The sequence below is a fragment of the Tupaia chinensis genome, unplaced genomic scaffold (assembly GCF_000334495.1).
Source record: "Tupaia chinensis unplaced genomic scaffold, TupChi_1.0 Scaffold000037_17, whole genome shotgun sequence".
NCBI classification, from domain to species: domain Eukaryota; kingdom Metazoa; phylum Chordata; class Mammalia; order Scandentia; family Tupaiidae; genus Tupaia; species Tupaia belangeri.
The window spans coordinates 1,622,243-1,637,969 of NW_006159475.1; the positions used below are offsets into that span (position 1 = coordinate 1,622,243).

Here is a 15,727-nt window from a genome sequence, read left to right on the forward strand (position 1 = left end):
GGGAAAGATTTATTAAATAAGACCCCCAAAGCACAGTTGATAATCCCCAAAATAGACAAGTGGGATTACATCAGACTAAGAAGTTTCTGCATGGCAAAAGACAGTAATTAGTGTGAATCGACAGCCCTCAGAATGGGAAAATATTTTTGTAAATTATGCATCAGATAAGGGACTGATAACCAGAATACACAAGGAACTCAAGCCGCTATTTGGAAAAAAGATGATCAACCCTATTAAAAGATGGAAGAAGAAGTTGACAAAAACACTCACTAAAGATGACATACAAATAGCCAAAAGGCATATGAAAAAATGCTCAACATCCCTCATCGTAAGGGAAATGCAGATCAAAACAACAATGAGGTACTACCTAACCCCATAAATAAACATCATCTTAGAAAGAAGACTTAAGAACAAACTAACACCAAAAAAAATGATGTTCTATTTCATCTGTGTGGTATGAAGAACATTTTAAGAGGTACAATAGAAATCTCTGAAAATGGATCAAATTCTTAAACTCATATCATACTAGATATGTTTATAAATACTTAGGACATGAAAAATAAAAACATTCCAGATTTTAAGATATAATTTATGTCTACCATATTCCATGCATTTTATTGGTATCTATTTCCTCCACACATACATAATTTCTTCTGACTCATTCCACCACTACCTAATTCCTAAAACCCTGATCTTAACAAAAACCTATACATGAAGGAAGAAAGAGCAGAAGTATAATAAATGAAACCCTAAAAATTCTTCACACTTTTAATTCATGACTATTAGATCTTATTTTTTTTCTTTTATATTTTTGCAATAAGGCACACATGCTTACTGGAGATAGAGGGAAAACAAGAAATCACCCTGGGGCAGGGGGAGGTTGGCCATGCCACACAGTCCCTTCTCCTTCATCTCCTTTCAGGATTTTGGGTATGCATACACACGCACCTGGCGTGTTTTTCAAGTCACCAGGTCCTGCATTCAAACCTCACAGTCAGCCATGTGCAATTCAGCCTCCTATCCACCACCTGCTGGACCAGATTACTGGTTACTTTCTGTGAATGCTTATAGAATTATATTATGACCAAAATAATCTTGACAGAGAGGGAAGATGTTTTTGGTTTTTTGTTTGTTTGTTTTGAGAGGTTTTTGCTATAGGGCACGTACGCTCGCCAGAAAGACAGAGAGAGACAGAGAGAAAACGAGAAATCACCCCTGGGGAGATGGCCATTCTGCAGCCCCTTCTCCTCCATTTTCTTCTTGGGATCTTGGGCACAATTGTTCACATGCCCGACATGAGTTTAAGCCACCGGGTCCAGGATTCAAACTGCAGTCAACTACATAGGAGTTCAGTGACATCGCCACTACGCTAACTGCTGGTCCCAAGATGTATTTAATTTATTAGTAAGTCTTTAAATATGGAATTCTGTGCAATTAATGAACATTTAAGGTTGAAACATGAAAGCATTGGCTATATTTGTTTTTCTAGTTTGGACCATTTTCAGAAAAATGTGATATTACTACAGCCCCTGGGCCACCAGATCAGTGCAAGCCCCCTCAAGTAACATGCAGATCTGCAACTTGTGCACAAGTGAATTGGGAGGTATTGTAATTTCCACTGACTTTTACTTTCTTAGATCATTAGGATAGTTTATATAAAAGAATAAAACTACTGTGTTCCTCCTAAGTTGTAAGTCCTAGTTAAATCTGTGTGGTACAAAGCAGGTTCTTTTTCCTCTTTCAAGCATTTGAGTAAAGTATATTTACATTACAAGTATTTAGACTTTTATTCGTGATGTGCTTTGTATTTTTATCAAGGGTTTTATCTCAGTAAAGAGATATTTCACCCACTGGTAAGCTTAATGTTCAGAACAAACATTCATAGGAATTAGTATAATAGTATTTCTTTTACATTTATTATCTCCAGTGTACTTACTGTGTATAGTAATAATCAATAATGATAATCACATTTTCAGTTTCCTTTGAAATTTAACAAAGAAAATACCCTTGTATGGTTTTAACATTTAATATTACTTAATAGAATTATTTTGAAGTATATATATATCTTAAAATATTCTTTCTAAAGTGACTTGATAATATTTCTACTACTAATTCAAAACAAAGTTAAATTTTTGAGCCAATCATTAATTCAGATAGTCTTAATAAATAAAAATATAAAATTGAACAATTTTCATTGTACTTTTAATATTTTAATGAAATTCAGAAGCAATCCAGTTTTTAGTGTGTCCAGTTAAAGAATATTTTTACCTAGAATTATTTTACTAATATCACAACTAAGACTTTTATCCTGTCTTAATTGAAAGATTCCACTGAGTAATGGAGCTGATGTCACTGAATATCGACTAGAATGGGGAGGAGTTGAAGGAAGTATGCAGATATGTTACTGTGGGCCTGGTCTCAGTTATGAATTAAAAGGTCTTTCACCAGCAACTACCTATTATTGCAGAGTCCAGGTAAAGTTGTTCAGTGCATTGTCATTTACTCTACCCAGAGTTCTGTGTTTCATGTGTATTTTCATGGTCATATCTTTGTTACCTTGGAGACATTGTTTGATTCTAGGCTCTGAGCGCTGTGGGTGCAGGCCCTTTCAGTGAAGTAGTGGCCTGTGTGACTCCACCATCAGTCCCTGCCATTGTGACTCGTCTTCAAGAAATAAGTGATGATGATATAGAAAGTCCCAATTATTCACCTTCTACATGCCTTGCAATAAGCTGGGAAAAGCCTTGTGACCATGGTTCAGAAATCCTTGGTTATAGCATAGACTTTGGAGATAAACAGCCCTTGGCAGTGGGGAAGGTCACCACGAGCCATGTTATCGACAACTTGCAACCAGACACAACATACAGGTACACTCCAAAATGATGTTGATTTTTACCTAGAACAGATTAAATTAAATTATCACAAGCTAATTTTTTTTTTTTTAATGTGGCACTTAGAATACGAATTCAAGCCTTGAATAGCCTTGGAGCTGGTCCTTTCAGCCATATGATAAAATTAAAAACTAAGCCCCTCCCTCCTGATCCACCTCGTCTGGAATGTGTTGCCTTTAGCCACCAGAACCTTAAGCTGAAATGGGGAGAAGGAACCCCAAAGACATTGTCAACAGATTCTATTCAGTACCACCTTCAAATGGAGGATAAGAATGGAAGGTAGGTTTTTAAAATTTCTTTGTAGTTTCTTAGGTCTTACTTAATAAACTGTCAGAGTAAGTAACTTTTTGAGATAGAGTTAAGATTATCATAAATAATTTTTTAACATGTGCTTTTTATTTTTTATTTATTTTTTTTTAGAGGTTTTTGCTATAGGGTGCGTGCACTTGCCAGAAAGAGAGAGACAGAAAGCGAGAAACCACCCCTAGGAGGATGGCCATGCCACAATCCCTTCTCCTCTGTTCTCCTCTCAGGACCTTGGGCACACATGCCCGGCGTGGATTTAAGCTGCTGGGTCCAGGACTCGAACCACGGTCAACTATGTGGGAGTCCAGCAACATAGCCATTATGCTAACTGCAGGTCCCAAGTGTGCTGTTTTTGAAACATTGAAAAACAATACAGATTTCCTGTTTATAACTCATGAGTGAAATGCCAACAGAAAAAATTAAGGGAGCTATTGTTTGATTCTCTTCTCTAACTCACTGTTTTCCTAACAGTAAAAGAAACCTAATCTTATCTACAAGACAAACTCTTCAGTGTTTATTTCCATCAAGACACAATTTTCCAGTAAATGAGTATTATTAGCTTAAGGCCTCTGAGAGCCTTGAGAGAAGGGATTATGTCTCAATCTCCTCCATGGTCCCAACACAGAGCCCAGATACTAAATGAATACACTTTGGTTCTTCACTCTCAGATCTCAGATTCTGTGATTAATTCTTCAGTCCCTTTCCTCTGCCTCTCATTCAGGTTCTTAACTATGCTTCCATCATTTATATTTTTATATATACATTGTACTCTTTCCTACAATACATACCATGCCATTTACCGCCTCACTAAAATTATGCACTTGGATTACAGTGTTACTAAAAAATATTTGTAGCATTAATTATTCAAATCCTGAACTAAGGCTGTTTATTCACATTATACTCCATATAAACGGTGCCATTACCCTCTACAGCTGTTAATCTGCTAATATTTAAAGAATTTTGAATTTTATCCTCTTTTTACTCAATTTATTAGATACAGCTTGCTTATCTAATGGATTCCAAATATTAGTAAGTTTTTCCAAAGGTTTACTGTTTTTTTGTGTGTGTTGGGTTTCTATTTTAGCCAAGTATTCAATAATGGAATAGTTGTGGTACCTATATTTAAGTTCTCCCTATCAGAAATACTTACATATTTAAAATAGTATGTGGAATTTCTTAGGTTATTGTATCACCAGTATGAATATTACACAGAACAAACAGTATTGATCATTTCCTGAAATCTGTGGGTATATGAAATGTTAGCCTTTATTCTTGGCAGAATTTTATGTACTCTTTGTAGCTTTATCTCTAAAAAGAGGGTCTTTGCTTTGTCACACAAATTTAAATCTCGGCTACCATCTAGAGAATTATAGAGTATGAGTATGGCCTCATGGCTTTGGCTATGGAAAATAAATGAAAACCTTTTATAATATTGTAAATTTAAATATACATTTAACATGTTGGTTATTTTCCTCCCCTATAATTTTTCACAATTCTTTACACTCACTGTAGAGTAGTGTCAAAATGCTACTTTAGTTGTTCTCTGACCATAGGTTTTGTATTGTTTAAGCTTTTTTTCAGTAGTGGTTTTGCCACTGTTTTTTTTCCTATTATTAAAAAATATGTGTTTTTGTAGATTAAAAGGCAGAGATTATTCAATTACTGTTTCTTGGAAATACTATTACTTCAGGTCATTAAATATGTCCTAATTTTTAAACTGACTGCAGTTTTCAGACTGTTAGCACTGTCTAAGCATTTATTATTCATACTTTGGTTTCAAAAAATTTTAAAAACAGCCCATCAAAAATGTCAGGAAACATTCTGGGCTGGCCCTATGGCCTACTGGTTAAGGGAGCTGGATCCCCACATGGCCAACCACATTTTTGAAGTCCCTACCTGATGGCTAAAATAACATGCCAGATGCATGTGTGGGGGCGTGTGTGCCCAAAGTCCCAACAGGATAGAGAAGGGATTATAGTGTGACCATGCCCCACTTAGAGGTTCGTTCTCCCTCTCTCTGTCTCTGGCAGGTACATGCACCTTCTGGCAAAAGAAAAAGGGAAAAAATTATTGAGAAACATTCAACTTATGGGTAATATATTAGGAGAAATGTATGATACTAAACTTCCATCAAACAATTCCAATAGATAATTTATTAGAAATTATATATATGTATATTTGCTTAAATTATTATGTAAATCTCTAGAAAACATCACCAAGTCAATTAAAATTATACTTGAGAATTCTTTTTTCTAGATAAAGATAAGGAAGATTAAAATAGAACTCTGCGTTTTATAGGTTAGGTTCATGTTATAATTGACAGATTATACCAATATGAAATGCAGAATGAAAATTGTGATGTTGTAGCTTTAAAAATGTATAAATGGGGAACCAGCAGTTAGCATAATGGCTATGTCGCTGGACTCCCATGTAGTCGACCACGGTTCGCGTCCCGGACCCGGTGGCTTAAAACTCATGCCAGACGCGTGTGCATGCATGCCCAAGATCCCGAGAGGAGAATGGAGGAGAAGGGATTGCGGCGTGACCATCCCCTCTGGGGGGTGATTTCTCGCTTTCTGTCTCTATGTCTCTCTCTGTCTGTCTGGCAAGCGCCCTATAGCAAAAACCTTTCCAAAAAAAAAAAAAATGTATAAATGGTGATCAGAAACAAAGATGTACCGAAAGCCTAAGAAGAAAGAGTTGAGTGTCTTGGACACAAAAGTTAGCAACAGACTTTCAAAAAATCATGACAAATTATGATGTTTTCCAATTCTGTGATTTTCATCATCTGTTGAAAAAAAGAGATTTTCTTGGAGTGACATACCTGTTTTCGCCTGGCATTAAATTTTTTGATTAACTTCTTCTTTTTTTTTTAAAGAGAGTTTTTTTTGCTGTAGGTCACATGAGACAAAGAGACAGCAAGGAATCAACCCCCAGGAGGATGGCCATGCCATAATCCCATCTCCTCCATGCTCCTCTGGGGATCTTGGGCACACACATGTGCACCCAGTGTGAGTTTTAAGCCACCGGATCCAGGACTCAAACCACAGTTGACTGTGTGGAAGTCCAGCAACATAACCATTACACCATCTGCTGGTCCCAAATTTTATTCCTAATAAATATTTCCAGCTGTACTTTTTAAAGTAGTTTTAAAAATTTTTTCATAAGATAGTTTATTCCCATTTTAGGTTTGTATCCTTATACAGAGGACCATGTCATACATACAAAGTACAAAGACTTAATGAGTCAACATCCTATAAGTTCTGTATTCAAGCTTGTAATGAAGCCGGGGAAGGTCCCCTCTCCCAAGAATATATTTTCACTACTCCAAAATCTGTCCCAGCTGTCTTGAAAGGTAAGTTATATGTCCTTGAAGTTATTTTCTTTAATAATTAATTTCAAACATATTTTCATAAGGTACTTTGTTTACCATCATTAAAATTTAGCATCTAGTATGTGTCTAATAGTTATCTTATAAAAAAATTCTAGACAAGCCCCATCTACACAGAGTTTTCACTCAGTAATAAAAAGCTATGTTTTTGGCCCATTGATACTCAGACAAGTACTGGGTTTTGCACTGATCTTTTTAGTAATCAAACACAGAAATACCAGATAAGCTGGTTTTCTAACAGGATCATTTCCTGTTCTGCTGTTGTTATCTCAAGAAAAAAGTGACAAACTCTGGTTATTTTTATTTATTTTTTTAATTAATTAATTTACATTCATTCACTGAGCATTGTCACAGCATACAAAATGTGATTTCCCATCCAGAATATACTGCATAGTGGCTTAATCATATATGTTATTGTCAAATTTTCCATTGCTAGTTTTATTTATATATTTTTTTCTCCGTATTTCTCACCCTATGCCATACCCCACCATCCTCTCACACTCTCAGGTGTCCACAGTTGTTTTTCATTCCTTTCCCTCCCTCCCACATTTTTTTAATTCACAAAATTTCTTAAATAATCTAACTACTTTCAATAGCAAGTTCAGCTGGTATATACATATCTGTGAATACATGTCTGACTTTAGCCATGAAACTGTAAGTAGAATGAATATACTATAAGGTAGCACCTAGCTGATGCTATATAGATTACTATGGTCATTAGGTATTTTTTAACTATATTTTTTAATTTCACAAAAAGCAGTTTTAGCTTTAATAAATCAAAGAAATGCTGAGAAACTATGCTTAAAACTTAAAGCCAGGAAACAGATCGGGATTCTGTTCAAATGGTAGGTACATGAACCTATTGGCAGCTCAAGACAACAAAAATCCTTAAAACCAGAGCAGAGCCTAGAAGAAAATCAACAATAGTTTAGTCAAAAGTTATAAAATTCTTTTTCCCCAGTTCAGTCTCATGTACTTAATCTATCTTCTGTGGTAGCTGGATTTTCCCGATTAAATTCTGGGGTATAATACTCAACACCAGGCTTGTCCCTATGATTAAGTTGACCATTTTCTTAGTTTTTGAACTCTTATTTCTGTGTGACTATATTTAATTTTCCTGGTATAGCACTCACTTCAGAACTTCTTTGAAATCTGGTCTGGTGTTAGTCAATTCTTTCAGGTTTTGTTTATCTGAGAATGTTCTTGTCTTCTCTTCTCATATGAAGGATAATCTTGTTGGATATAGTATTCTTGGTTGAAATTGTTTTTCACTGAATACTTTGAATATATTTTTCCATTCTTTCCTCTCTCTCATTGTTTCCGATGAGAGGTCCCCTATCAGCCTGATGGGATGTCCTTTGTAGGTAACTTGACATTCTCTCTTGCCAATCTTTATATTGTCTTTGTGGTTTTGGTCAATCTGGCTATAATGTGTCTTGGAGGAGATCTTCTTGGGTTATTTCTACTTGGGGTCCTTTGTATTTCTTGTACTGGATCTTTGAATGTCTCTCTAGGTTTGAAGTTTTCTTGCAGGATTTCATGGAATAGATTGTCAATGCCTTTGTCAGTCCCTTTCCCTTCTGGGATACCAATTATCCAGATGTTTGGACATTTGATAGTATCTAGTTTTTCTCATATATTATTCTCATTTTGGGGGACAATTTTCTCAGTTTTTTGTGGTGGATTTTTCTATGCCAGCGATTCTATTATCTTCTACATCTGAGATTCAATTTTCTGTATGATCTAGTCTGCTTTTAGTACTTTCAAGGGAGTTTTTGACTTCCTATATTATAGCCTTTATCTCTAACAGGCCCATTTCATTCTTTTTTATAGTGTGAATTTCCTCTTTAAGATCTTGCAAGAATTTCCTCACCTCCTGGAACTCATCAGCTCCTTTCCCCTGCCTCTTTGGCAGTTCATTGTCTCTCTTCTCTTCAATCTCTGTGAGCTTTATCACTATGAAAATTCTAAATTCTTTATCTGACATTTCCATGAGTTTCATCGTACTGTCTGAGGATGAAGAAGAGATAATATTTTCCCTCAAAGGAGAGGTATTTTCTTGTTTTCCCATATTTCTTGTGACTCTACGATGATTTCTAGTCACCTAATGAATGGTGTGTTTCTTCCTAATTTCTGAAATTCAATCTCTGCGTTCAGTGATGTGCAGGAGGAGGTGATCTGCAATCTCTCTTCTGTTCCGTTTTCACTCTTTGTGCAACAGAATCAGTGGAAATAGAGGAATATTTGGACCCTAATTGTATTCAGATGTTTAGATCCTGTTCATTTGGACCTGTCTAGACACTTCGTGCATAGGAGCTGAGCAGCCAATGAGTAAAGATAAAAAGAATTAGAGAAGAGGAAAATATAAAAAGAAGAAAAAAAATAATTACAAAACTTTAGATTTTAATTTTAAAAAGTAAAAATTGAGCGCACCATGCGAAAGCAGTATTTCACAGCTGAAGTTCAGGATCCATGTGAGAATGGGCCTGGATTTGTACCTTTCCTAAATAGAATTGGGAGAGGCACAGTTAGCACAATAAAGAAGGGGCTTGAGAGCCCAGATAATGCTTTACCTTAAAAAAAAAAATTAAAAATTTTAAAAAGTTAAAAGACACAGTGAGACAGAGAAATGGAGAAAAAGAGACAAGAAGCACTACCCACTAGAAATGAGTGTGGGAGAGGAAAGTCTCAGCAGAAAATCTTCATTTTAAGTCCCTGAAAGCAATATTTTACAGATGAAGTTTAGTATCCATGTGAGGGAAATCTCTGGTTATTTAAATGTTTTGAGTCATTGCTCATTGCTGTTTCATGCATTTGGATTTCAGGGAGAGAGCCACGTCACCTGTTAACTGAAACAAATTCTGGGTTAACTTGGGTTTCTCAATCAAATTTGCACACACATACACACATCTATATATATACATAACTTTTAAATTAATTTCAGAGGAGTTCTTTTCTTCTGTTTTGTTTAGGTTTTTGCCATGGGGCTTGTGTGCCCACCAGACCAGAGACATAGAGAGGGAAAGTGAGAAATCAGCCCCTACCCCCCTGGGGGGGCATGGCATTCTCCATTCTCCTCTTAGGATTTTGGGCATGCATGCACAAACATGCTGCATGATTTTCAAGCCACCAGATCCAGGGCTCAAGTTGAGTCAACCATGTGGGAGTCTAGCACCTTAACCACCATGCCACCTGCTGGCCCTGCTGGGTTCTTTTTTTTTTTTTTTTTTTTTTTTTTTGAGGGTTTTGTTTTCGGTTTTTTGAGAGGTTTTTGCTATAGGGCATGTGCGCTCGTCAGATAGACAGAGAGAGACATACAGACAGAAAGTGAGAAATCGCCCCCCAGGGAGGATGGCCACACCGCAATCCCGTCTCCTCCATTCTCCTCTCGGGATCTTGGGCATGCACGCACACGCACCCTGTGTGAGTTTAAGCCACCAGGTCTGGGACTCAAACCATTGTCGACTACGTGGAAGTCCAGTGACATAGCCATTACACTAACTGCTGGTCCCGGTGGGTTCTTATTTTTAAACCATACTGGCAAGGGTTGCATTTGTGCCATTTAGCCAAAAAATTAAATTTATTGCACTCCAAAGGCTAATAAGCACAGAGACTTACAGTACCATATCCTGGATTATGTACTTGAATGTATGATTTGTTAAGTAAATTGATGTTAACAGAGCTCTGCTTGAGTAATCTTTTTATATCTAGTCATTGTACACCTTTACAACATACAATATGATTTTTCAAAGCATGCATGCAGTGCATGTCAATCAAGTCATAAATATTACCACATGCATCATCCTCAACAGACTACTTTCCATTTTTGTGTCTGTTAGATTTTTTTTCCTGAACCCCTCTTTCTCAATGCCTTAGTCTTTCTAATGACATGGTGGTGAGTCTCACTGAGCCATTTTTCTGTTCCTTTTATACAGTTTAATGTCTCATAACCTTAAGATTGGCTTTTAATTCCTTTGTATGCAAATTTCAAAAGTTCACTGATAATTTATTTCAAGTTTGTAATTGGTTTCTAAGGTTTTGTTGATTTTAATTAAAATAGGTATCTATGGTATGCCAAGTTAAAAATCAAGCACAACAGATTTTATTATATTTGTTCCCATAGCCCCCAAAATAGAGAAGATAAATGATCACGTTTGTGAAATTACATGGGAGTGTTTACAGCCAATGAAAGGTGATCCAGTTATTTACAGTCTTCAAGTTATGATGGGAAAAGATTCAGAATTTAAACAGGTATGTGCCAAGGTGTAATTTTGTGGGTACAAGTTTTCACCCTCCCCTTTAATTTTTATGTATTTTCAATGCAACATTTGACCATTTTCACCTTTCAAATTCAGAAACACTTATTCAATATATACCATAGACAAGTTCCAGAAATCTCAGCATTCAAAATCTTTGGGACCAGAACGCCACTTAAAAAAGATTATTTTTTCATTTAAGCAGTATTCATTGAACTCTATACCAAGCACTCAGAATACAGCACTGAACAGAAAATACTTGCCTCCGCAGAGCTTATATTCTAGTGGGAAAACAGTCTCTAAAAGCAAATAAACAGATCGATATAAATAGTATGTCAGGTAATTATAAGTACAAGGAAGAAAAAGGTGAAAAAACTGTGGTGTACTGGAGGGGAATGTTACTTCACCTAGAGCAGTCAGGTGGCTTTTGAATAGAGACCTATATGATGTGAATGAGATGAGAATGTTCTAAGAAGCAGCCCTGAAACAGGAGCATGCTTGTTAAAACGTTTTAAGTTCATTTTATTTATTTATTCCATGAGTGAATGAGCAAGAGAGTGAAAGAAAGCACTTCCATCATGATCCATTCCCAGCCTGCCCCAGATCATGGGTACATACATGTCCCATGTACTCAGAGAGGTCTCCAAACCAGAACCCAGAACCCTCTCATGTGGGTCAACCTCAAGAGAGTCATGTTTTACCTCTGTGCCACCGTCTGGCCTGTTTGTTAAATTTGATAAACAATAAGGAAGTCAATGGGACTGGGGTAGAGGGGGCAAGAAGAATGTTGATGAGGTTCTTTAGGTGGTATAGAGATTATCCAGGGCATCACAGACTATACTGTGGCTTTTACTCCTTGTGAAATGAGCCAGTGGAGAATTTTGACCAGAGTAGCCACATCATCAGACATAAAGTCATTTTGACTATATTGTTGAAACCAAAGCAGAACCAGGAAAACCAAGAAGGTGGCTTCTGCTATAACAATAATAGTCATAATTATAGTCATCTAATTCAGTGCTGTAAATATGGCAGTAGATTCAGTTATCTTGGAAGTCTAGAGGCAATGACACTTTCTTGACTGAGAGATTTCAACAGTAGGTTCCTGGTAGAGGGTGAATAGCAGTAAGAAGGAGGGAGTTGTCCATGTTTGTTATAACTTTTATAAAGATTAAGCTTTTATATATAACAGAAAAGCCTAACCTCTGTAAACATTTCATTTGATTTTTTCCCTTTTTTGCAGTAACCTTGATTTTTGAGTGCTTTCAAGCAGTTTTCATTATATCCTGTATTTTCTTTTCCCACTAGAAAATTGATCATTTATCTATTTTATCCCAATCTTTTGCTAGTGTAACTATAAATAATAGAATGTTTTTCAATATTAGTATAATTTTTCTCTCAAGTTTTGTTAAGTATGGAAATGTAATATTTTAACTGAAATTATAAAAGGCACAAAGAGATTAAATTTAGTATGTGATTGTTTTTCTTTATTAAGCCATCTGTAAATTGACATGATAATTAGATTTGAAATGTAATTTACAGATAAGCAGGTTTCCTTCTAAAGAACAAGCAAAATTAATATTAAAGAAAATTTAATTATTGGGTTGTCAAAAAAGCCATGACATTTTTTCTGTGTCTTCCTATGCAAAAATGCTTCATGATTTTTCTGACAACCTTATATATTACATATTTAAAGGAAATAGGGACTCTACATTTCAGTAGTATATGAATTTTAATAAGCTTAAATCATTACATGAAACAGCAATGCTAATTCTGATTTAACTTACAAACTAACCAAATTGTCACTTATACTTATTTTAGATTGTAAGCATTCTGTAAAACTTAAAAACACTGCTTACCTTTGAACTTCATCTTACATTTGTATATCTAAATCTCCTAAATATTTATAAAATTCTGTAACTTACTGACTAAATGAGGCCACTAAAAGTGCTTGAAAGAATACTAGCCCCGGTATCCATTGATCTGACTTGTAACCCAACAACTAACTGAAGGAACCAAACTGGGACGTTGTTAACCCTCTGAGCCTTGGTTTTCCCATATGTAGAATGAGAGGAGAAGGGCTTATTAATGGAAATGATAGCTTCCATATATTTAGCACACACTCTGTGCTAGGCACTGTGCTAAGTGCTTTAACAAGTATTATTGGGTTGTTAGAAAAGTCTTGACATATTTTTCTATTTATTTATGCAAAAATATGTCATGAATTTTCTAACGACTCAGTAGTTCATTCCATTCTCATAATTGCCATACATGTTAACTACTGTTATGCTCTTACTAAGGTAATTAGTCTAAAGTCACGTGGCATGTGAAGTGGTAGAGCAGAGCTTGGACCTGAGGGGCAACCAGTTCTTCCTAAATCACTAGCACGTTCCCTTGAAAATTAATGGAATTCCATTCTTTCTATTTATATTCTGAGGTATAGCAAAGGAATTAGGTTTTAAGATCCTATGCTGGGATGATATATGATCTCACCCTCTAAAGTTTATAGAGTACTTTTCAATAGAATTCTATAGAAAGTTCCCTTATTCATTTGTTGTTTCATTCTTTAGATATCTTTGACATTGTACAAAAATGAACCAGTTAGGCAAAGGTATAACGTGAGGCCAGATGGTAGCATAGCATTTAAGACAGCTGGATCCCATATGGCTGGCTGCAGTGTGAATCCTGCACTCGGTGGCTTGAGAAACACTCCAGGCGCATGTGTATGCCTGCAAAATCCTGAAAGGAGAGTGTAAAGAAGGGATTGTGGCATGGCCATTATCCTCCCCCTAGGGAGAAAAGGGGGGTGGGGAGTGCCTTCTCACTTTCCCTCTCTTTCTGGCCAAGTGCACATACCCAGTAGCAAATGTTTTTTATATATAAATTTTATGCAGGGAGCAAGATCAGACACTGGCTTTCCTTTCATGGCATGATTTCACAAAAATTTGGCTTCTTATATGAGAAAAGTAGGGGAAGGCCTGAGCCTGAGCTTGCTTATGCCTCTGCATGTTTCGGGGCTTATCTTCACTCTTTAATTCATCTGTAAGTTCCATACAAGTACATCTCACATCTCTCACTTTGCAAATTTCTCCTGCCCTTATTGCGCAGACAGGTTAGTCTTTTAATGGACAGGTATTTGTCATCTACAAGATAAATCTAATGGCATTTGCTAGCTTTCACATCAAAAATAACTTTAAAACTAGCCAGTTTTAACACATTTTCTGTCCAGCTTTCACACATAATTCTTCCTTCTAATCTTTTATTAACAGATTTACAAAGGTCCCGATTCTTCATTCCGGTATTCCAGCCTTCAACTGAACTGCGAATATCGCTTCCGTGTGTGTGCCATTCGCCAGTGCCAAGACCCTGTAGGGCACCAGGACCTCGTAGGTCCCTACAGCACCACAGTGCTCTTCATCTCTCAGAGGACCGAACCACCTGCCAGCACCAACAAAGACACTGTGGAAAGCACAAGGACCCAGCGGGCGCTTAGCGACGAGCAATGTGCCGCCGTCATCCTTGTACTATTTGCTTTTTTTTCCATTTTGATTGCCTTTATCATTCAGTACTTCGTAATCAAGTGAAAATATAACTTTATTTTTTAATGTTGTATTACATTTTATTTTGTCATGTACTAAATTTATTTCTGTATTGCTTTTCAAAAACAGTGGCATTTAGCACTGGCGTTGAGACTATAGCACATCATTTTTGCCATTTTCAGTGCTTATTCTGTTAGATAGAGGCTGGCACTTTATTAGAATGCAAGCCACAGAAATACCTTTTTTATTTTTTTTTGGTTGGGGCTTTTTTTCTTTCCTTTTTCCCTTTCTTCCCTTCTTTCTTTCTTTTTTTTTAAACATGCCTTCTCATAGAACAAACTTCCTAAGAGGCAACAGTTTTATAATTGATATTCGACCAATCAGCATGAGTGTAACAATAATAAACTGATCAGTTTCAAAATCATTACCGAGTAAAAAATTCAAAATGAATAGATTTTACACTAACATGCTATATGAAAATGTTAAAGGCTGATGCTGTGAAAGCAATCTAGTGCTATATTTCTACCTCCTCATTTGTCTTAATTATTTGGTAAGTGGGATTATGATGAATAACTGGAGGGACTTAGCAAACAAAAACTGGATGAAAGAATGTGCATGAAAAAAAGAAGCTTCTTGTTTGATAAATGTGGAGTTCTTCATTATAAGTATATATCCATGAATTCACAGATTAGTTGCTTAAAGAAAGCACAGACAGTTTACTTGGCCTGAAAATATTTTAATGTTTACTCCCAAAGTACCTCTTTAGGTCTTGAGAACATGGAAAAGGATAGAGGCCTTTTAGATACTTTTTTAAAAATAATCATAAAAATCAACTCTGAATTTCAAACCTATTTGGCTTCTGTTTTGTGAGCCTTTGAACTCTATGTATATGTATACAGGCCTATACATATATATATATGGCCTATATATAAACTATACATACCACATGTAGAAATACACATACACATACACACTGATTCCATCTATCCAGTACAGGCTAATTTTGAAGAACTCCCATAAGTTTTGCTGCTTCCCTCATAACTACTGCCATCACCATCAGAATTCATAATGAAACCTAACCTTGTTTGGGGCACCAAATCTGAAGACAAAATTAATTTGCACCAGTAAACTTCAAGCTGCTTTCTTTCTTGAAAAACTAATGTTTAATGTATAATGTCTGTTTGGATACTGTTCCAAATTGTTGATTGCATGTGGTTAATGTTGCATTAGAGCACTTTGCAATTGCATAATTCATTAATGTTTTGTGAGCTTGCATTTGTGAGTTATTGGATGATCAGATTGAATTTTGTCAAGTATCGCATTGTACATCTTGCCTAGATGTCAACG

General features: G+C 36.0%; 1 protein-coding gene across 6 annotated transcripts in view; it reads left to right on the plus strand.

Moving 5' to 3' along the window:
* The window catches only part of FNDC3A (fibronectin type III domain containing 3A), a 212,450-nt gene extending 197,312 nt beyond the window's left edge, over positions 1-15,138 (plus strand). For 5 of the 6 annotated variants that reach the window (XM_027771819.1, XM_027771818.1, XM_027771816.1 and 2 more), the window contains 7 exons: positions 1,490-1,603; positions 2,325-2,474; positions 2,581-2,867; positions 2,958-3,170; positions 6,386-6,552; positions 10,712-10,839; positions 14,111-14,425. In XM_027771819.1, the coding sequence (XP_027627620.1) occupies positions 1,490-1,603; positions 2,325-2,474; positions 2,581-2,867; positions 2,958-3,170; positions 6,386-6,552; positions 10,712-10,839; positions 14,111-14,425 (1,374 nt within the window). Of the gene's footprint in view, positions 1-1,489; positions 1,604-2,324; positions 2,475-2,580; positions 2,868-2,957; positions 3,171-6,385; positions 6,553-10,711; positions 10,840-14,110 lie in introns of all 6 variants that reach the window. The other variant, XM_027771814.1, reaches the window with a different exon arrangement.
* The last annotated feature ends 589 nt before the right edge of the window (positions 15,139-15,727 follow it).